We start from the raw sequence: 24,559 nt of genomic DNA on the forward strand, positions 1-24,559 counted from the left end.
TTCGTAGGGTTTAGAGTTCGTAGGGTTTTTTTCCTTTTTACTTGGGGTCATTCGTCTTCATATAATTCCATTTTACATCTTTCTAGAAAATATTTTCCTTCGAACAAAACGCAAGGGATAAAAAAATCCCCCCAAAAAAAAATATAGATTATTTATTTGATCGAAGTTTTTTAAGTTTATCGTCTTAATCATATAATTCCTAATGTAAATTTTGATAGCAAAACACTACATTAGTGAGAACAAAATTTTCTGGAAAAAGGCACAAATTTCACATAAAACTTTATAGACATTGAACAAAAAGGATTAGATTATACTCGTAACGAGTGACACTATTAGGATACACTGTCTACATCACACCCCTTATCGAACACTATGTAAATACGAGATGCTTCGTGCACCGAGCTGCTGTTTTAGTAAGGAGTCACACAACATTTCAAGTGTAAGTAATATGAATAATGAAGTCACTATTGCTTGAAAAAAAAAGATATATTTTTCTTCCAATCTTCAAAAAATTTATGCAATATGGAATTTGATCTAATAGTTTTGTAACATTCTTTCCTGTTGCAAAGATAACTTTCTCACAGAAGTACGACGCTACGCGATGAGAAACATACAGAAACAAGAGTCTTTTTTTCTTCACTGAATTTCGGAATACAAACCATACAAGAGATTTCTATCGTTAGTAGTCATCGCCTCTTGATACAACCTCTTTGCAAGTCGGACGAAGTAAAATGGTGTGCTCAAACTGAGATACGTAGCTACCTTTGTTATCGCAAAGTGGGGGATATGGCTGCCAAAAGAAACGAAAAACACAGCAAAACTTCAATTTTAGATCATACAACATACCCAGTGTAGTTTCCATAAGTGATGTCTGGGGAGAGTAGGATGTACGCAGACCTTACCCCTACCTTTGTGGAGTAGAGAGGTTGATTCCGATAGACCCTCAGAGCTCAAAAGAAGTGTAATCAAGGTAGGATTGGAACAAAAATAACATAAGAAATTGTGACACGATAAAATAGGAACCTTGGAACGATGCTACAAGTGTTCATAAGTAGAGGTTGTATGAATGCCACAATTGAGCCAAACGCATGAACGTTAGATTGATGTCACGTACCTGAACTATTCCAGCATCACATAAGTTCTTCAATGCCATCAGATATTTGGTCTCACCAAGGCGGTCTAGATAACGTCTACAGAACGCCAATGTGGAGAAGTTCTTATTTATTGTTGCCAGTAGTTGCTTGGCTCTAGGCAGCCGCAGTGGAATGTGTCCAATATCAAAGTTTTTCATATAATGGCTGCATTCTAGATCTTCCCTCACGTATCCCTTCCCTAATATATGGAGATACGAGACAAGAATCAGTTTTGTCACTCCCATGTATCCTGGATATGCCAGTTATATTACTCTTTCGCGCAAACAAAACAGAAATTACCTGTTGATCCGAACGTCTCAATTGCATAAAATTCACCCTCTTCCATTTTAGTTTGTTCTCCTCCTTTAACAATAGGAACAGATTTTCCTGCGTGGATTTGATACTGGCCAATACTGTGCCCATTCAGATTTCGGATGCTCTTAACTGCCAATGACAACATTGGTCAGAATTATCAATCCAATAGAGACTCCTGCTAATTAAATTACTTCGCTTATCGACATATAAGGTCCTTTTCTCCATGCTCCGATGCCATGACGTTGGTCTTAACAAAACAAAGTAGGAAGTAAATGTTTTTTCTAGCTATCATACTTCTCAGATATCGTACCTTGGAATACCTTCCCGTTGATTTCAACCTCATAGGATTCCATAACCTCTTGAATTGCAGCACCGACATCACAAAGGCGTACATCAATTCCCGCTTCCTATATAAAAAAATCAAGCCATGAATGCTCCCGAAAACTTGTCAACACTTCCAATAAACTAGAAGCCCTTTTGGGTGAAAACTCCCAATTTTCCATAATTTTATTTCCTATTTAAACAATATTCACCTTTATGCCAGTATTAGTGGCTTCTCGTGAAGCCTCAAGCAGTGGATCAAACATAGGATTGAAAGCCACAGTAAATGCACAATCCACAATACGTCCTGCAAGAAACAACAGGTTAAACCATCACCTCGTTACTAAAATTGCTAACAATGAGAGTGTGTGAGTTAATAAAGCTTAGAACAAACTGTTTCACTGCACAAAGGACCATAGCATGGTCTTGGTCGTGAGGGATGAATTAATATGGCTAGATAAGGAGGATTGTACAATGACGAGGTAATAGGACAATGGTGAAATACAATCTGCACATGCGCCGGCCTGTTATCATTTGTCACTGTACTATGGACAACTCACCAAAAGTAGACAAAATTATATATCAACACCTGTGACTCGCAACAAAAACTAGGTCATAGAAGGTGATAACATCCTCTTTCCCATGTTTTTTGAATAAGAACCAGCAGCTCACGACAAGCCAAGGGTCTATCGGAAACAACATCTCTACCTTCCACCCTCCCCAGACCCCACTTGTGGGATTACATTGAACACTGACAGATAGAGCAAGTGAAAGGAGGAAGATAATCCCTCCAGATGGATTGTTAAAACAATATGAAAGCTCCATACAGATGTCAATCTTCTTGGGCCGGAGGTCTATTGGAAACAGCCTCTCCACCTCCCAAGGTAGGGGTAAGGTCTGCGTACACACTACAATCCCGAGACCTAACATGTGGGATTACACCGGTTATGTTGTTATTAATGTAGATGTCAATCACTTCTATGAAAATGTGGTTCTTTTCGTACTCCACTACGAGGCACTGGATATAACATGACAGGAGCTACTGTACCAATTTCCAAACCAAAAAACAAACAATTTGAGACATAAGGAGATAATGAGACTAATACCATAAACCATAAAATCACATACCAAAAGCACCTTAATGTCTAACACAGTTACACAGATGAGGAATTTTATAATATTACCATCAATATGGGTTCCAAAGTCCAACTTCATCACATCATCATACTGAAGCACAGTTTTATCTCCTGAATTGGGGGTCCAATGAGCTGCGACCCTGCAATGAGAAAGAGAAAAAGATTGACAAAAAAAAAAAAAAAAAGCACAGGAAAGAGAATGTGAACATGAAATAGGTCACTGCTAGATTCTGTTTTAAGATACCGTCCACTGACAACACTCTAAATCATGCTACCATTAGTATCACATTTTTTTAGTAGATCAAAATGAGTCTCAACTCTCACATTTAACGGCCAAAAGGACAAGAAAAAAGTTGCATTACCAGTTCAATGAGCACCCTGTTGGGAATGCAATGCCAGCTTGAAGACCATTCTCTGATATCAATTTGCGAACCATATTCTCCAAAGTCTCACACAGGTCAATCATTAACATGCCAGGCTTAGCAATTTGCCTGATGTATTTCCGAACCTGATGGTTGGAATTAAAGAAAAAGAAAATGGATACGTAATGTAATTGACAATTGAAGTTTTAATCCACAAGAAACTTAAATATTGACTGTCTTACAACTATGTTGGTAAGAAAACAGACAGCATGTATGGATATAGGTACTGACCTGACGATGAACTTCTGCTGCTTGACGGACAGAATTATAAGTTGGCTTTTCCAGGCGCTCCAATTCCCTCTTTTCCTCAGATGTAGTCCTCCACAAGTTACTGCATCAACAACCAAACAGAAATCACCCCAATACTCAAATTTAAATAGACAATATGTAGTTGAAGTTTTAAGAGTGAAGGATAAAGGAACATCAGACTTTTTCTTTGAAGTGCTCAATAGATTTCAATATTAGTCAAAGCTCTAAACTTAAAGCCCAATGGAATGGCTCCAAATAACAATGGATAATAAATTCAAGTGTACGTACTCATCTTTGTATTGTTGAATTTCACCCTCTGGAAATTCACCAGAAGGATAAAGCTCAGCTACGGGAATAGAAGGTGGATCAGTTTGCTGAGGTGGCTCCTTTTTTTTCCTGCATTTGCAAAGAAAGAAATGCAACATGACTCTAAGGAAAAGCACAAGAGAGATTCTTAGGTTGGAACAGTTCTCACTTGCTCTTATTTTTCTTCTTTTTCTTCTTTGCAGCTTCTGTAAAATCGCAAATAAAAGGCACAGGTATTAGAGGCAACCAAATGGATCTAGTACTAAAGGGAAATGAGGGCAGGGGCCAGGTTATGAAAAAAGATCACAGAATCTTACAACTGACTTCAAGCAGAGGACTAGCAAAACAAAATACATGTCCTTTCCCTAGAACCAAAGTATGACAAGTTCAACACATTTTCTTATTTAAATTTGTGTGGATAACACATTAGCTTGAATATCAAATCTCCATTTAGCAGAAGTTAGTTCCATCAGAACTGCACCTTCTATCTAATGCAAGTTTACATTTGAGTGGAAAAGCATTAGCTTGAATATCGATTTTCAGACATTTTCCATCAGACTGGACCCTACTATCCAATTAAACTTTTACATCGTTAAACAGCGCTAATCCATGAGGGTTGGTTTTCATCCCAAATGAAAATGAAAAGAATGGGTAGTGAAAGACCAACATCTTGTTTCATGAATTCTAGACTTGTAATTGAACAGCTCTTGTCTATTAGTATATGCATGAAAACGTTCAGCACATTATCTAAAGTAACTTTTTGATGATCTTCTGAATTATCAAGAGTCCAAGTAGTTCAGCATTTTACAAGTCTGTGCAAGGATTTTCTTTTCGCTTTCTAATTTTGCCACTTCTACCTTCAATTGCATCTAAACATTCTTTGGTTTTTACTTTTTATTGTTTTAATAGGTTATGGCATCTAAACATTCTCAGCTGTTCGGTGAAAGACATCTGATAATTCTTCCAGTTTAACATCGAACCATGTTTACAATAAATCCCAGAAGACAAAATTCTTCCCATTTCAAGTCTTCCAAGTTCCGCCACTCCAGATGAAGTGAATGTGCAACTGCATTAATCTATGCAAGACTGTAAGAAAATCTTATTCGGGCTTTCAAGCGGAAAAGAAATAGATAAAATTAAAAAATAAAGGAAAATAAGTTCCTTCCTTCGTTCATTCACAAGCAATTAAGCTGGTACTAAATTTTTAGCATTTCTTTGACTTGAAGGAGTACCTGTCGTCGGCTCATCCACTGTCAAACCATCAACTTTCTCCTCAACCTCTTTTTGCAGTGAGGAAGCAGACCCGTTGGCCGTTTCATTATCATCGCGAACCTCAGATGTTCCTTCTACAACAACGGAAGCAGAGTTTGGCTCTTCTTTTGCCATTATCAATGTCTACACTGCAGTGGAGAATCAAGTGCGGGGTGTTGGGAGAAGGTGTTAACAATTGCACAGCAACAAACTCAAAGAATAGTGAAGAACCTAAAGGCACACAACCGAGAAGAACGCAACAATTTCAGGAGGCAACAAAAAGGCAAGGCAAGGACCAAAAAACAGAAACAAATCAGGATATCTATTCGTAGGAACCAGGACGAGAATTTAAAAAAATATTCAAGGGGCAACAAGAATGCAAACTGTAAAAATCATAGCATGTAGAACGATTGTACCACTTAACACTTAACAATAAGATGGCATACAGTAACAGTTGAACTCAAAAATGACAACACAGAAAGCCCTTTGCTGAACCAGCACAAAAAAAGGGAATCTTTTATCAAGGGGCATATTGTAAAAGCAATAGCATATGGTAATATTAACAGTTAGTAACACGAATTCATATTGTAAAAGCAAAAATCCCAATTTTCAAGAATCATTAATCAAAAGACCCAACATTTACAAGAAAACTGAAACCAATGATGGGGATAACAAATTCAAAGCTACAAAAGACACAAACTTTACTAAAATAAGAGATCAACAAACTCAAAGAAAGAACGTAAATGGGTAACAATCCCAATTTTCAAGAAAAAACATTAACACGAACAAAGACACGAAGGTGATTTGCCTCAACCATAGTAGCAATTGAACTCAAAAAGGGCAAAAACCCAGACACCCTTTTGCAGAACCAGCACTAAAAAGAAGGGAAATTTTCCAAGGGACAAGAATGAAGCATATTGAAAAAGTAACAGCATGTGGTAACTCTAACAATTAACAGCACAACTCATATTGTAAAAGCAAAAAAATTCAATTTCCAAGAAAAACGTTAAAACAAACAAAAACGTGAAGGTGATTTAGCTCAACCGATAGTAGCAATTTAACTCAAAAACAGCAAAACTCAGAAACCCCTTTGCAGAACCAGCACAAAAATTAAGGGAAATTTTTTCAAGGAACAAGAATAAAGTATATTACAAAAGCAATAGCATATGGTAACACTAACAGTTAACAGCACAAAATTTGTATTGTAAAAGCAAAAAAAATCCCAATTTTCAAGAATCAATAACCAAACTAGATTCAACAAAAAGAATCAATCTTTTCAAGAAAACTTAAGCCAATGATAAAGATAACAAAATTCAAAGGTATAAAAGAGCAAACTTTCGTGAAACGAGAGATTAAAAACACTCAAAGAAAGAACATAATGGGTAAGAATTCCAATTATCAAGAAGAATATTAACACGAACAAAGACAACAACAACAACATAACTACAAGTGGGGTTTGGAGAGGGTAGAATGTATGCAAACCTTACCCCTTCCTTTGTGTGTAGAGAGGCTATTTCCGATAGACCCTCAGCTCAATAAAGCATATTGCAAAAGCAACAGCATATGGTAACACTAACAATTAACAGCACAACTCATATTGTAAAAGCAAAAAAAAATCCAATTTTCAAGAAAAACATTAACACAAACAAAAACATGAAGGTGATTTAGCTCAACTAATAGCAATTTAACTCAAAAACAGCAAAACTCAAAAACCCCATTGCAGAACCAGCACAAAAAAAGAAGGGAAATTTTTTCCAGCAATAAAGCATATTACAAAAAGCAATAGCATATGGTAACACTAACAGTTAACACTTAACAGCACAAAATTCATATTTTTAAGTGTCCAGGCCAGCTTTCGCGCACCTCAACTAATTCCACAAATACCTCTCAACCCCTTCATTCACCATTAGGCCACAACACAAATTCATACTAAAAAGGCAAAAAAAAATCCAATTTTCAAGAATCAATAACCAAACTGAATTCAACAAAAAGCACCAATCTTTTCAAGAAAACCTAAACCAATGATAGAGATAACAATACTCAAAACATATAAAAAAGCAAACTTTCTTGAATTAAGATATGAAAAACACTGAAATAAAGATTAAAATACAAAAAAAGATGAAGATGAAGGAGAATACCTGTGTAACTGAAGAAGGAGAAAGAGTTACAGGCGCTGTATTTAGCAATCTTTTTGCCCTAGCTTTTATTTCACTCACCAAAGAAAGAGAAAAGGGAAATTAGAAAGATTTGGTAATTTTGCTTTGCTAGTCAAAGAACTAGAATAATTAAATTAAACTATAGTAATAAATCACTAATCTAAAAATATTTTTTCTCAAAATTTGAGTTTGGAATTGCATAAATAACGTGGCATACTTTGTGCAATCGATCACTTGTAAGTTTCAAATATGACCCAAAAAAAAAAATTCTTATCATACTTTTGATTTTTGTTTTTTACTTGGTGTTCAATAACTGCATTAAAATTCAGATAAATTCAAATTTGTACTGAAAAATTTCACAATAGTAATAAAACACATAATTAATCTAGAAATATATTTTCTCAAATATTTTATCAATCTAAGTTTGTGTTTGAGATTGCATTAAATAACGTGAGAAATTTTATACACGTGATCGCCAAGGTTAGAATTCTTTATAATCCTATATAGTGTTTGTAAGTTTAAAATATGAACAAAAAAAAATCTTTATCTTACTTTGTTTTTTTATTTTGTCTTTCATTTGTTGTTTGATATATGTATTAAAATTCAGATAAATCTAAATTCGTACAGGAAAATTCATATTAATAGTAAAATAATCCTTGAATAAGGTGATTTCGTACTCAATAAGGTACAAACCCAAAACCCCTAATCATATATATATATAAAATAAAATTCTAGATCCGCCTACGTGGCGCCACCACAAATCAAAATTTTATTTTAATTTATTTTATTTCCAAAACTAGCATTCCCCTTTCATGAAAAGTTGTGACTTTTATAAAAAGTTGCGACTTTTATGAAGAGTTGCGACTTTTTTGAAAAGTTGTGACTTTTATGATAGGTTGTGACCTTTCCGAATGGTTGTAACTTTTCCAAAGAGTTGTGACCTCTCCGAAAAGACACAATAAACATTTGTTCATGCTACCCTTTGTTGTCTATAAATAGAGGAATTCCCTCTCATTTTAAAACAACGAAAAATTTTGCACTTCTTCTTCTTCTTTTTCTGGATAATTAAATATTTGTGTATTTTACTCCTGTTGAATGACTCACTGACACAATTGTTTTTGTATACATACACTGGTGAATATAATCGTTCTATCCTGAGATGACATATTCCTTTAGACCTCGGATACTAGAGGGGAATAATTTCCTTAAGGGGACACTGTGCATTCAACGAGCTCGATTTTTTCCATTTTGTTTCATTCTATTGTTACTGATTCTGATATGTTTCTTACAGTCATTAATTTATGCTTATATTATAAATTGTTATTTTTGAGTACATGCTTTAAACTTTGTTGTTTATGTTTCAACAAAATTATTGTTATAAGTATTTGTTAGTACAAATTAAATAACAAGCGTTAATTGAGTATTCACGCAAGTTTTCTCTATTGGAATTGTTGAAGGTACAATAAAACAAACCCTTACAAATCTCTAATTCTTCATCAACAACGTCATTCCTTCACATACGAGATTTTGTATTCTTTAGAAAATCCTCTGAGAGTTAATAAATTTGTCTGCCTATTTTTTTTTTTTATGTTGTTATTTATTTTTACTAAATTTAATCAGTGGATATTATGAGTACTTTAAGGATTGAAAGTTGATTGAAGTGTTAGTCAATTTTTTAAGGTATGTTATTTCAAAACATCGGAGCTAATCTGGTTAGAATGATTTGTTATCATCATTGGATATCTCATAGTTTACTCCTTTTAATGTATCTTTTTTCTCACTGTTTTGTTATCTCCTTAAAATTGTATTGATTATTTTTCTTTTCGTATGTATATGATCTCACTTGGACGAAGCTTTCATCATTTTAATGTTTTTCTTTTTTTCCTTCTCATTTAACTCTTCTAAATTTTTTTGGTGTGAGTTATAAATATTTTCGACAAGCTTAATTTGAAGCATATGAAACAAAACATGCTCTAAATAAAAGTAATATCTTAAGCTAGAAAAGATATGTCTATTAACATAGATTTGTTGTCTTTCATTCTCAAGTCATTGCTAAGAGTTTGAGTTATCTAGGTTAGACTCATTTTTAATTTTTAATGTTCGAAAATATTTCTTTAACACGAGTTTAGAATCCAACATTTTGATCTACTTGTACTTTCATAATGAAAAAATTATACATACATATTTCTGAAAAAAGTCATAAAATTGCATTGATGAAACATCTAGAAGGGTCTTCAGAGCAGCAATTTAATGAAGAATGAATTTCTAAAAAGGTCAACAATATTATTTTGCTATCGTTTCCAATTTATTTTTCTCCTTCTATAAATTTTGTTAGAGTAACAAAGTAAGAATAACGAAATTTGGTGAACGTTTGACCTCAGACAAATAGAATGTCTCTAAAAAAAATTATTTATATTGTTGGGGGTGTACATTTTTAACGGTCTTAACTTATTTATAACTAATATTGATTATCGAAAACTTACACATATTTTTTTTTCACAAGGAGTTATTCTAACCATAAAATTATCAGATTCTATATTTTTCATGTATAATAAATTATAAAAAGTTATGTTTAATCGCTGCAAAAAAAACATCACTCAGTTTTAACAAGACAATTATATCATCAAATATATATTATGATCAATTATGTAAAAGATAAAAATGATTAGATATCAAGATATTTTTTATCATTCGTTATATATTTACAATTCTTGAGATATGTGATAATGCCAAATAATTTAATTTCTATTGAAATGTTATTAAAACCTACTAAAATTTACTTTTTTGTTCTTATAACAATAAATTATTGGAAAGGTTGTTCAAAAGCTTAGAAAGATTATTTATGCCCGCGCGAAGCGTGGATTTATTACCTAGTTAAAATAAAGGATGACAATTTACATCCTACACGTCATCTTACATGAAGTCCTACATGTACTATGTCACGTAGGACACATGTATCTATTTGTTCAATTTTATACAAATTTAAGTGTTTATTTATGCACATTCAAAATTAAATAACATAAATATTAGTTGATATCAATTTTAAAAAAAAAAACATGTTTATGTATTATGCTAATATAATGTCTTCTTAGAGGAAAACATAAATAAAATTTTGGTGGGTTGTGGGCTGCTTTTGTTTCTTTTGGTCCAAATGATATTCTGGAATGGGCTTTTTGGGCCCAATGGGAAACTAGAATGGGCTTTTTAGGACCAATGATATATTGGTGATTACAGAAAAAAATCATTTTGGACTATCTTGTGTTATGTTACATGTTTTGCATTGTAGTTATTTCTACATAATACAATCCAATTTTGGACTTTGAAATTTTATGGGTCAATCTATTTTGATATCGTCATTTAATATGTAATTGTTTTTTGTACATATAGCTACTTATGACTAAATGACTGAAGTTACATATGACTAAAATCATGCATTTTTGCATGAAGTTCAAACAAATACGATTCCCGAAGTAGGTATAGATACAAAAATATTAAGAAACAGATACAAATTAAATGACGACTCAAATTAAAATCAGATATCCATGCACTCCTCCTAGTAATTCTTCTTAATGTTCTATGTTTTGGTTTGTTCATTCCTACACAACATACACTTATAGGTCATCAAGATGCGGAATGAGAAAAATAAGAATATTTTATGGGATTAGTTATCCTCTTTTATATGAAATAACTAATTTTATCATTTTAGTACAATAAATAAAATAAAATTTTCGAAATTAGTTAATAAGTAATACTTCAAATCAAACAGGCATAAAATAAAAATTTTTATCTTAAAATTAATATCCTTATCCGATATACCAAACGATCCTACGTATATACTTCTACTCAGACAGAAGGAGTGAAAAATTGGCTTCCCCAAGTTTTTTTCCTTTGTCCAATATATAATCATCTCAAATTCCTTTTCCATGTGACTTGTGAATTGGACAAAATACATGTGGATTATTGGCATTTGTTTGAACACAAATATAGATAGGTCAGTATCTACTTCAGATTTTGATTAATTTGAATTTTTAATCGAAAAAATATATTTTAAGAGATAAAATACTATTATTTTTATATAAAAAATGACTTTATATATTTTCAGAGCTTGAATCTAAAAATTGTGGTTAAAAGTAAATATGTGCTTATCATTCCATTATTACCTCTGATGGTAAATATAGATTTTTTTTTCCTTCAATTGATTGTTTACATCGGATGTCAGGTTCTCCATCATATTTCCAGCCCCCTTGCAAATGCACCCCTTACCTTAAATACGACTTTCGTAATTGCACTCAAAATTCTGTAAATACGAACTTTCGCACCCGATACCAACTAAAACCCAAAAATCTTTGATGTCAGGTTCTCCATTGTATTTTCTAAAATTCAAAAAATCAAGACTGAACTAAGCAAGTAAACGTTGAACACAAATCGACTCTCCCGCCCTTTTAACAATAATTTTTTGCACTTGATATCGATGTTTGAACCTTGCCTATCACTTCATGTTATCCCGGGATGTTACTAAATAGATGGATCTTATCAACATTTATAACTAACAAAATTAAAAATCGAATCACCGAATATGGAAAAAATTGATGTTATCATAAAACCTTGTATCGACTAAGTTTCTAAGTTGAAGATTTCTCATTTGATGGGGATAAATAAAGCGTTTCTTGACAAAGACAAAAAAAAAAAGTTGAAGATTTGCTAGATAATAATGTTAGACAAATTTGAGTAAAATGTTTTTTTGATTCTGAAATCACTTGGACTGACAACATGTGCTAGCCTGGATGGTGACAAGCCACTATAAAGTACTACTATAACATAACACCACTAAATTCACTACCCTAAAGTGAATAAAGTTTCAAAAATTTACTTTAGTCTTTTTGAAAAATAATTTTTTTTTAAAACTTTCAATGCTAGATTAACTATATATCTATTTAAACATGAAAAAAAGAAGTTGGAAAAGATTACATGATAAAATGACTATAGAAAGATATTAGTAGTTCTTATAACATCTTAAATTACATTCTACTTATCATAATTATATGTCATTAGATAATAATTTAGAATGAAGGGCATATAATTTTATTAAAGGGATGATTTCAAATAAGCACCAAAATTTTTGCATTTGATATCGATGTTCTGTATTTGGTGTTCAATTTTTATATCAAAACTCGATTAAATCTACATTCATGTCAGAAAATTTAAAAAAAATTAGAAAAAATTGGGACCATAGATAATAGTGTTGGACAAATTTGAGTAAGATGTTTTTGTTTCTGAAACCACCTGGACTGACAACATGTGCAAGTTTAGATAGTGACAAGCCAATACAAAGTACTACTAAACCATAACACTACTTCACTTCATATAATTACAATCAACTTAAAAACGTGTCATAAAAGATTTAAAAAGTTATTACTTCTATCGGTCTCAAAATAAATATCGTTGTAACTACAACAAAATAGTATATCTTAATATAATTATTGTTTCAAGAACAGAAATGGACCAAAAATACTCTTGGTCTATATGAAAAGATTTAAATATGCTCTTCAATTCTCATTCACCTATTAGGCTAAAAATATGCTCCTCAATCCTCATTCACCTCCGGAAGGAAGCATTTTGTCGCCGAAATAAAATTTTCTAACGCGAATAATTAATACAAATGCGTATAACCATGCAAGCCTCGTTCGTTACTTGAAAATACTGAGTACTGATCAAACTAAAAGACACATAATAACATAAGTTAGTGAAATGATGTTAAGCATCTCTAGCTGTACGAAAAGAGATTATGATGCTATAATCTACGTCCCTACAAATTTTTATAACATATATTAATTATTAAACATCTATCATAAAGGGGTTTGAATGTACTCCAACTTTAAGGAAAACGTATATCACAAAGAAGTTTGAATTTGCTCCAACTCTGAGAAAACATGTATCATAAAGAGATTTAAATTTTTAATTTAGATATATGTTAAACATCTATCATAAATGTGTCGAATTTGAATAATGAGAATGGATATTATTGCCTTTGATAGAAAATGTTTTGCCTTCAAAATAAAACTTCTTAACACGAATAATTACTATAAAGGAATATGACTACGCAAGACTCGATATGATGCTATAATCTACTCAACGCCCCTCTAATGTCTTATAATAGATACTTATTAAACAACAAATAAAATAAAAAAGATCCAATATTAAAAGCTTTTTGTTCGAAAATATCTGATCATACTAAGAAACACGAAAGTATAAGTAATTCAAGTTAGCAAAGTGACATGAAGTATCTGTAATGATACGAAAAGAAGAATCTAAATTAATCAGATTCTAAAAGCATATACCAAACATCGAATTGAACGACTTAAAAAGAAATCAAGAGTAATAATAAAGAAGAAGAACATTTTCATTTTTGGCTTAATGTGAAAATATACATTGAATTATGAATAATATTTTATTTTTGTTCTTTTTTTTTCTTTTTTTACAAATTATTTACCATATTTTTATTATTATTACATGTCACTCTTTTGAGAGGGACTTCTCCAAAATCCAGCCCCATAAAATTTACTCCACATTTCCTTCTCCAGCGCCACCACATCTTTATCAGCTTTCAAGCTATTTCCGCCGTCGACCACCGCAAGTGTGGTGGCTCCGTCGATGGGGTGAATCGAAAGTTCCGAATCGTCACAGCTACTGCATTGTGATTGTAGAATCTTCTTCTTCATTTGCCGGCGTCGGCGTTTTCTCCGTAGTGCTTTCCGGCAAAGTCCCGCCGGAAGTTTGTAAACTGCCATTACGAGGAGGTTAACGAGTCCACATGGGCAACAACAGCAAACAGCGGCGCATTCCGCCGCTGTTCCGCCGGCAACCTCTGCTAATCGCGCTTTTCGAACACCACCTCGTGATGATGTGTCTTGGTTCGATAAAAGAGGTTGCCGGCGCCGGTCGATTGAAAGTGATGAAGGTGCACGCAGCACTATTTGCTTTGTCATTAATTCGATCGGAAGTTATGATTTCTCCCCTCGCCGGCAAATTCAGCAAGAAGCCCCAATATGGATAAATAAACACCCCCTCGCCGGAAAAATCAAACAAGCAGCCTCTCGCCGGTAAATTAATCAAGCAGCCCCAATCTGGATAAATAAAGCAGCCCCTTGCCGGTAAATTAAGGAAGCAGCTCCTCGCCGGATAATTAAGCAGCTCCTTGCCGGAAAATTAAGTAAAGCAGCACCTCGCCTGATAATTAAACAGCCCCTTGACGGAAAATTAAGCAAGCAGCTCCTCGCCGGAAAATTAAGCAAAGGAGCACCTCGCCGGAAAATTAAGCAAAGCAGCACCTCGCCGGAAAATTAAGCAAGCAACCCTTCTCCAGATTAATAAGCAGCCCCTGGCCGGAAAATTAAGCAAACGACCCTTCTCTGGATAATTAAGCAGCTCCTCGCCGGAAAATTAAGCAAGTAATCCCTTGTCGGAAAATAAAGCAAGTGACACCTCGCCGGAAAATTTTGAAGAACCTCACCCAACCAAATTAGATTGGGTGGGTGGGTGGGTGGTGGAGGAAGGAGAAGGAAATGGAAGTCACCGGCGGTGGTGAACGGAGAGGCATTTGTAGGCAAAAAAATTAAAAATCAAATAAGTAGGCAAAATATAAATATTTCAAAAAAAAAAATTGATTTTTAAATTGATTTTTTTTTTTATTAAATATATTGTGAGCTTAAGCTTATCCTTCTCCTACTCTTTTGCTATTTTTCTTCTTCTAATAATAATAATGAAAATAATATTAAATAAAAATGTTGAAAATAATTGATTGGAATTTGTGGAGGAGAGAAAAATGAGGAGATTTGAAAGGTGGGAAGAAGGGGACTTGGTCTTAAATTTATAAGGATATGTTAAAGTAGTGGCGTAGCGAGAAATTTTATCAAGGGGGTTTAAACTTTGAATAATATTTTTTTTTTTAAAAAGCGATGATTTATAGAGATTCTATTTTTAATAATATTGTGATATAATTTGGGTACATTGGTCTCCTATTTATAGAGAAAGAAAACCTTGTTCTAAAAGGAAAATGTATTAAAATTTAAGAAAACCTTATTCCACAAAGGAAAAAGGTATTAAAATACAAGGAAATCTTATTACAAAAGGAAAATGTATTAAAATTTAAGAAAATCTTATTCCACAAAGAAAAAAAAGCATTAAAATATAAGGAAATCTTATTCCACAAGGAAAAGTTATTAAAATTTAAGGAAATAATTCAATTTTAATTGAAAAAAAATATTTATAGGAGGTGAGCAAGTGGATTTGACAAGGAAAAGTTATTAAAATTTAAGGAAATAATTCAATTTTAATTGAAAAAAATACTTATAGGAGGTGAGCAAGTGGGTTTGCGACAGCTCTAGCCATCTCCACTACGGGTTACTTTGTTATTTTAGGGTGTCCAAAATACAATATATACCAATATAAGTTAAAACTTTACGTGTATAAATCGTATAATTTTTCGACGAAGAGTGTACAATATATACCAATATAAGTCAAAACTTTACGTGTATAAATCGTATAATTGGACACCCTTGGGGACAAGGTGGCTCCGCCCCTGTGTTAAAGGTATGAGGTGTATAAAAATAGCGGGGAAATTAACAGTACTCGATAATATTTAAGAATGGATATAGAATTATAGATTTATCAGGTAAGGATAACTATTTCGGTCCTAGGAGTAAGGACAATGGATGGAGGAAGTATTATTATCACAATTTTATTTTAAGAGTTTTGTTTTTGTATAATCACTATCAATTTTATTTTATGTGGCATTATTGATAAATTTTTTTTTTTTTTTTATAATTGTAGTGTATGTTAGTCTGAGCATATTTTGATTAATTTCAAGGAAATTTATTGTTTTCATGGGCAGTATATATATATTGAGTAACTTTATTCATTAATATAGTTGGAGAGATGATTAGAAGTATTAATCTAATATTTTTTTCGCCTCAGACTGAAATTTGAATATAAAACTTTGTGATTCGCAAACAATTCATTAATCATTAGGCCACATTCTCTTATTACGTTATTGACAAAGTCTTTTCTTGGTTTGTTAAAAAAAGATTGACATTTGGTACATTTATAAATTAGAAAATAATTTAACTTTAAAATTTTAGTTTCATAATAGCCACATAAATGTCATGACATTTCTAAAATCATAAATTTAATAAACTTATTGGGATGTATATTAAAATGTGATGAGATAATTGAAATTTCTCCATCATTTATCGAAGATTTTTCAATTTGAATCTCGAGAATGATTAACTTCTTGAAAGAAAAAACTTTATTCTCGATATAGATTCTAGCTAACATGAATCAAATTTTGTCGTCTCTAGCTATGAGTTATTCAAGATACTTTAAAGGTAAATTCAAAGAAAGAAAAAGTGAATTTATTCGCATAACATATTTACATTAAATCATATCAATCTATTATAATTGAGTGATTTAATAAAGTGAAAAATATACATCAACTTACCATAATTAAGTAGAAGGACTCTGTATATAAACACATAAAATACATTATTAATTTGACATAAACATAAAATACAAGTAAATTATTATCGATATACATCCACCCCGGGGGTCAAGAGGGTCGAGGGTATGTTGGATTAGGGGACAAAATCACGTGTGAAAATTCTAAGGTGTTTTTAGAGGAAGATAATAAACTAAAATTTCTGGTCCCTCCAAGTTGTTTTAGGGTTATATATACATTGAACCAAAATAAATAAATTATAAATTAATACAGTCAGATTTTTCTATAACAATTATCCGTTATAAAAATATTTCATTATAATTATATCTTTTGTGAAATCGACCTTTCATTATGTCATAATATGTGATCTCTATATATAACAGTTGGAAAATTAATATTCAGACAAACAACACCATTATAAAGAGATTTGACGTATTAAATATCCCCTCCTCAAATTTGACTTGTTTTATTTCCATAGGTAGGATACTAAGATAGTTTGTTATAAGTTATAGCTAATTGTTAAAGATATTTGAATGATTAATTCAAAAAAAAAACCGACTTCTTTCTTGGTGATATATAAAATCATTGAGTATATAATGATATATATTTGTGGTTTACATGGACAATGAGAGGTCAAAAGCGAGTGGCTAAAAATTTATTCGTATCGAATATTTATATATAATTAATCAAATATGTATGTGACATGTGTGTTTATATATATATGTTTTGTTATTTAATCATAACTAAATAATATATATTTTACTATATTAAGTAGGTCAATGATAGTGAGTTTTGTTGGTTTAATGTAAATATACGATGCAGATAAATAATTATAGTATAAGAAAACCTTCTCATATTTTTTTTTATTAAAACATTTTTTTTTGTTTGACCTTTGAAGATTGAAAGAGATTATTATAAGTAAAGGGCCGTAGTACTGCAAAGTGCAAATTGTTTTCCCATTAGAAAATGAAAAAAAATAAGAATATTCCGTAATCCATGTGTTAATGATAATGCTAGTTTATTCATATGAAAAATACATCTTAACAACATTTTTGACATTTTATTAAAATAATTATAGCTTAACCTAACACATAATAACATAATCTTTCCTAATTATGAAGTGGAATTAAATTTCAAATGTCAAAGAAACTAATATGGTGAGAAAAGGATTAAATATATTAAAAGTTCAGAATTTTACACGAGTTAATTATACGTTATGCTGAAGAAGAGAAATTTGTAATTCAATTTATCAACCACTCATAAGACCATTGAAATTTTTTATTTAAATCTCAATTTTTTTTCTTACGTCTATTGACTTTTTTTTTTTTTAGTTTTCTAAGTTTAGGAGAATTGACATTGATATTTTTCACTAGAAAAGTTTAACCTACACAATAAATCCCATTTGATCATATCAAGTTTAGAATTTAAAGTTTTATACTTAAAATTTATTAAAGCAATAGTCAAACAAATAGTCTATTTGAAGTTAATAATATAACCATCTTCTTGAAATTTTGCATTTATTAGAAACACAATTTAACTAAGCTATTAACATAGAATGTGGAGGGCGATCTTAAACTTTTATTGGCTTTGTCTACTTATTGAATTGCGGACAAAGAAAAATATATGTGGAAACTTGAGTCCAGATAAAGGAAAATAGCTGTGAAAATTCGTATCGGTGCGTAGCATAGTTAGGAGAGTCAAATATCAGGACAAAATGGACGGACACGAATAGTCTGATGTCCAAGCCAATTAGTCAGACGACGATGATTACTTCACTTATTATTTTAATATTAACAATCTATCCTGACTATGTAGGTATAATTCTTCTAGATTATTTCTTCAAATTACTAGAAAAAAAGATATATATATATATTAAACTTATCAAATTTGGCAAAACACGATAATTTTTTTTATATATAAAAAATAAAAAATATTAACTGTGATTCTAACTAAAAGTCCATTATATTCACCTACTGCTTATGTTGAATCATTATTATTATTATTATTATTATTATTATTATTATTATTATTATTATTATTATTATTATTATTAAATTATTTCACAACTTTGGCTTATCGTTTATGGCAATGGTTGTATTTCATTATTCTTTTGGTGGTTTCATTTCGAAATTAATATCCGACATCTATAAAGAAATTCGATTAAATTTCATCAATTCATGTACTATAGGGCTTATTTCTATGGATGACACTTTTAATATTTTTACTTTTTTTTCATTTTCAAGATTCAAACTCAAAAATTTTGATTAAGAATACTAAAAAAATCTCAACCGTCCCATTACAAACTTTATTCTATTTGTTACGTGACATAAGACTTTAGGGAACTTTTATTTTATAATAAAAATACTAATTAACAAAGGAAAACGTAGCTTTTCAAACCTTCTAATTTTTTTATTTTTTTTAAAAATGTATTTTTAAAATAGTATGTGTATACTGATGATGTGTACTGATTTATTATCTTATATTAGCTGATGATTTGACACGTATATATGTTTGTTTTTAGCAAAAATAATTGATTTGACACATAAAATATCAGTATTCAATGACCACAATTTGTTCAATAGGACGCAATAATTTTTTTTGGTCGAAAAATTATACTATAATCTACCTTTATCGAATCAGAACCAACATCATTATATTGTGCTTAAACAGTTGAGGAGCCTTCGACATGCAATTTGTGTGCATAAATATAGATTTATTTCTCGTACCTGATTCAACCTCGCAAACTTTTAACTCGCAAATTTCTCGATCTTTAACAACCACTAAATTGAGATGAAAAAAATAGTAATTTTGTAGCGTATCGAAAGGGGGATCATATTTATTTTTTAATTAAAGAAAAGGAGGAGTGAGTAAGCAAAGCATTTTCACTTATTATATTTATTTAATTGAATTTGAATTAGAAGTGTTATCTAATTAATTAATTAAAGAGCACCAATATATTATTAATGTCAATATGGATGCCAAATATTTTATTGAAAATTCAACATTTGTCCCTCAAGTTTTAGTGCCAAATGTACATGATACAAAAGAGTTTAAATTCTATGGAAAAATATATATACACAATTAGGTCATTTAGAAGGTAATGACATGTAATCCTATTTAATAATATCGATGGAGTATACAATATAAATGATAATTAATGTGTATTATCAAAATAAATTACATTGATAATGTAGCAATTTCATTAAATTATCGATATATATAACTTAAATTGGTGTGATAATGATCGATTTCTTTTTATAGCACCTATGGAGTCGTTGATATAAGCATTTCCGAACCTCTTTTTTTTTAGTGCACTAATCTCTTATGCCTCAATCTTAAACAAGTTGGAGACGACTCTATGAACCTCGATTAATTATTATCCCCGTTCTGCTTTTTTCATATAATGAAACACGTTATAATGTTTGTGTGATTATAGAAACTTCTCACTAGAGATAACATGGAAAATATGAAGTAAAATATTCCCAAATTTGAAATTTTATCTCATCATTTTTTGAATGAACTAAAAGAAACATGTCACATAAACTCGAACAGAAAAAATATAACAAGAAAAAAAATTGATTTTAAAAACTAGATAAAACTAAACTCATCAAATCCTTTGTTAACATACTTGGTACATTCATAACATAACATCATATATATCAATTCACAATAGATATTAATCAAGCCAAAATAGTAAACAACAACAACAACAATATTGATAACATTGTCTCAATCCCAAACAAACTGGGGTCGATCGGCTATATGTATTCTGATTGATCATATTTCCCCGTTTAAGCTCAGATTAACTCGTTAAAAAGTACTAGTGATATATAATCAACTTATCGACAACTAAGTTGATTCCTGCTTTCTTAGTATCAAAGGTGTCAAAAGAGAAAAATGCATCCACATACATCCCAGGAATGAACAATCTCTCTAATTCTTCAGAGTCAAAATTACTATATTCAACTCTTTGGTTGGTGTAAATTCCATTATGATCTATCTCTATTTTTGTTTCCCATTCAACAATGTCATCATCCAGTACTCTAGCTTTCAACCTGCACATTAAACAAATCGAAAGTACTGAAATGGGCGACTCAATAAAATTTGTAGCCTAAAGTCAAACTTTGATACGATTGAATTTCTAGCTTTCAAATTGCACATTAAGCAGATAGAAGTACTTAAATATGGTCATCAATAAAAGCCTATAATGTTCCACTAGGAGCATTTCAAATGGATGCCTAGAGTATCATGGTCGACTCAATAAAATTAGTAGCTTAAAGCCAAATTTTGATATGAATAGATTGAAGTTCTAGCTTTCAAGCTATAGATTAAGCAAATAGTGACATGATCAATAAAACATATAATGTTCCGCTAGGGCATATAAAAAAGTGTGCCAAAGCATCAGGGGCGACTCAATAAAATTAGTAGCTTAAAGTCAAATTTTGAAGCTAGACCTCTAGAAAGGAAAATTCTTCATTTTGAGTATTTGCGTCCCAATTTATATTTTTGAGCACTTGTACTACTGGAAACTGTTTTGCTCAGATTCGTCAAAAATACTGACATATACTTGTGTAGGATCCCTCAAAAGCTCCAACATGAGTTCAACAATATTTTTGAAGGGTCTGAACATATAATTAAATTAGAAGGGAGATTATGGAAATTAAACAACTTACTGCAAACAAATGTTCTGATAATCTCTGTTAACAACAGGCTTCCATTCTGAATCACCACCACATTCCGCGTACCTCTTCTTCACATGAACATCACATTTATCTAGAACTTCACATAAACGAAAAGAGGAATCTACCACGAAAGTGAGTCGAGGGTTAACATCATTGAATATCTTGATTCCAAATCGAACATTGAGGCGTATACAATGTAGCTTCAAATCTCTATCATTGTGCATAACACGTATTTTAGGGTTGTTTCCATCGTAGAAAGAGGCTGGGATCGTGTAAATAGAAGGTATAGAAACTTCATTAGGTGAAATCCATGAAGCTTGAGGAAATATGCCCGGAAAAATAGACTCCTGCAAATGAACCTCGTCTAACTTCATTCAAAAATGAAACTTAAAACTTTATAGAATCAAAATAGAAATGATTATCGAATTCCAATTCAACCAACTCAGGCTTCGGTTCTCCCCTTCTCTCGTCCCTCTAGTCAAGGGTTGAGCTAGAGGGGCGGAAAGGGGTTCATCTGTATCCCTTCATGATGGAAAAATCACACTGCATGTACACTAATTATTTTCTTTATGTACATATATATACTAGATGTTAAAAATTCTGCCTCTGCCACTACATCATAGTATGACATATATACATACTACGTACATATGTATATACGTATGATTTTATATTATGTATTATTCTTAAACTAATTATTTAAACTTACCAAGAATAAAACACTTCCACAGTGCTTGACAACTTCAAGATTCATTCTGACATCATCCAAACTCCTGAAGTTACGGGTGTCAAATGAACAGATTGAGCAGGTCAAAGTTGGGGGGAGTAATATATAACTCGTTCAAAGGTTATTTGAATTAAAGATAAATTGAATCAAGAAAAACTAAAGAATTAGTCATATATAACTCAACCATCAAACTATTATCAACTTTTAATTCTTTGTTTAATTATCAAACAAAACTAGCAAACTTTTATATTTCTTTATAGAGATAACGGTCAAAAACACACGTGATAATTTTTTTTTACGAATTTTTTATCTGAATTATTAAGTGTTTGCGTTTCCTATTCGACTACCACCAACTATTTATCAAAGTTGATCAGTTACCATGTGGACGATATTTTATGAGCAAATTAAGTTGTCACGAGCCTTTTAGCACTTGTATACAAACACTTGATCTGGTCACTTTCGAAGTATGTTTTGATATATAGTTGATGATAGTTAAGATAGAAAACACAAACATGTAATAGATTCGATATAAAACTCAAAAAATAATAATACTTTAGATATATTTTTGACCATTATCTTCTTTCCTCAATGCAAATGAATATTCATACTTACCTATGTACTTGGTCTTCAAATTCAAAATATGCTGCTAGACTATCCAACTGCCAAAAACATTATCACTCAAATTTTAGGATAAACATTTTTGGATAAAAGGAAGGGTAATATGAATACTATATGATTTTAGATAATTAATATTTATTGTTTATATAAATAAAATATTAATCCACGGGATACTTACAACCTCTCACAAGTTCGAGCAACTATAAAATATTTTTGTCCATCAAGTTTATTTTGTTGTTGTTGTGAATTGGTTGATTTTGGTTTTCTATTAGCAGAGACAGATACAAGATTTGAACTTTATGAGGCGAAATGCAGAATTCTATCACATTTCATATAATTCTGAATCTACTTTTTTTTCTATATATATATATATATATATATATATATATTTTAATTTCATTTTATGTGTCGTAATTTAAATATGTATGGAATTTAAAAAATAAAAAAACTTTTGAATTTTGTGGTCTTAATGTCAAATGAGATATTGGAATTCAGGAATTACTTAAGGGTGACAATATTAGCCCATGAAAACATGACATGCTCAACCTAATTGACACGCTCATTTATTAAGTCAAATTATTTCCACCCGCCTAATTAAGTCTATCTAAAAGTTGGGTGATATATAGCGCAAATTGACCATTTTTTTAAATACTTAGCTCATTTCAATCTAAGCAATAACCCGTTCATTTTATATTATCTCTAACATATTTTGACTCCCACATTTTCAGTCCAACTTGCCTACTATTTGACACACCTAGAATCACTAAATATAGAAGTGACATTATTTTTGAAACACACTAAAAAAAAAGATGACATAAATCAAAATAGAAAAAAACATGATTGATTCAACGGTATGAATCAAAATTACTAAATTCAAATGAATCCGTAACTATGGCACTAGGTCTGACGACCCTCCTTCCATGATCTATTCTAACTTCATTTACTACTAGGCTACACTCTCGAGTTTGCAAAATCATGTAACAACATTCACCAAAGTTATAAAGAGATATATACCTTCATGTTTCCAGCCCTCTTTCCAAACCATTTTTTTAGCAATGGAAGTGAATCAATCAAGTGTCTATATTCTGGTGATGGCCTATTAATTCCATCAAATGCCTCTTTAATTTTAACACAATCAAATCTCTGAATATTGTGTCCAGCCCATATTTTCCCTGTGTCATCACAAAAAAATAAAATAAAAAAATCTCATAATATTTAATTTTTACATACCATCGAAGATTTTAATAAGATAGTAAAATACTTTTAAAAGAGCGCTTGAATTGAACTTTAGGTATAGAGTCATTTCTATTGGTACATTTACATAGTTGGTTTTGTGAATTTGTTGATTAGTACATCTCCGATGCTGATAGGGCTGAGATCTATTATTCTTAAAGTGAATTTTTTAAAATATAAATTTAGATTAATCAAGTCTCGTAGGGTGACAAACACTGAATGAGAATCTTAAAAAAATTATATTTTCTACATTACTAGTGTAAAAAAGAGCAAATTATTGCAAGAAACATCCCTAGTATATATTTGGGAAGGATCGCATCCCAGAGATACAAATTAAACGGCAGAGCCAGGAATTTTATTAAGAGACATTAAAATATTAAAAAGTATTTAACATACCAAAAAAATAAGGAGATCAAATCACCACATATATTAAAATAATTAAAATTTTGATTAAGCTAAATAGTGTAATTTTTCGGCTACCTTGACATAGGTGGCTGCACCACGGAGTACAATGTAG

General features: G+C 31.1%; 3 protein-coding genes across 4 annotated transcripts; all 3 read right to left on the minus strand.

Moving 5' to 3' along the window:
* Nucleotides 1–650: 650 nt before the first annotated feature.
* Nucleotides 651–7,486, minus strand: LOC125837210 (methionine aminopeptidase 2B-like). 2 transcript variants are annotated; one of them, XM_049516364.1, is made up of 12 exons: nt 7,272–7,486; nt 5,115–5,282; nt 4,052–4,088; nt 3,865–3,972; nt 3,559–3,658; nt 3,268–3,413; nt 2,954–3,045; nt 1,982–2,076; nt 1,759–1,855; nt 1,434–1,577; nt 1,115–1,332; nt 651–790 (listed from the first exon to the last, which is right to left on the minus strand). In XM_049516364.1, exons 2-12 carry the CDS (start codon nt 5,266–5,268, stop codon nt 680–682), a joined length of 1,302 nt encoding a protein of 433 aa, XP_049372321.1. In that variant the 5' UTR covers nt 5,269–5,282; nt 7,272–7,486; the 3' UTR covers nt 651–679. The 2 variants fall into 2 exon arrangements, with proteins under 2 accessions (XP_049372321.1, XP_049372329.1); XM_049516372.1 differs by lacking the exon at nt 7,272–7,486 and adding an exon at nt 5,365–5,384.
* A 6,185-nt stretch (nt 7,487–13,671) lies between these two features.
* On the minus strand, nt 13,672–14,299 carry LOC125837142 (uncharacterized). The gene has a single exon (XM_049516289.1). The coding sequence runs from the start codon at nt 14,273–14,275 to the stop codon at nt 13,796–13,798; it is 480 nt and encodes a 159-aa protein (XP_049372246.1). The 5' UTR covers nt 14,276–14,299; the 3' UTR covers nt 13,672–13,795.
* Nucleotides 14,300–20,726: 6,427 nt separating this feature from the next.
* On the minus strand, nt 20,727–23,980 carry LOC125837155 (protein NEN1-like). The gene is made up of 4 exons (XM_049516299.1): nt 23,824–23,980; nt 22,804–22,850; nt 22,174–22,237; nt 20,727–21,811 (listed from the first exon to the last, which is right to left on the minus strand). The coding sequence occupies exons 1-4, from the start codon at nt 23,827–23,829 to the stop codon at nt 21,452–21,454; spliced, it is 477 nt and encodes a 158-aa protein (XP_049372256.1). The 5' UTR covers nt 23,830–23,980; the 3' UTR covers nt 20,727–21,451.
* Between the last annotated feature and the right edge of the window lie 579 nt (nt 23,981–24,559).

This window comes from Solanum verrucosum, unplaced genomic scaffold (genome assembly GCF_900185275.1).
Source record: "Solanum verrucosum unplaced genomic scaffold, falcon-dt-bn FXZP01000284.1, whole genome shotgun sequence".
Taxonomy (NCBI): Eukaryota; Viridiplantae; Streptophyta; class Magnoliopsida; order Solanales; family Solanaceae; genus Solanum; species Solanum verrucosum.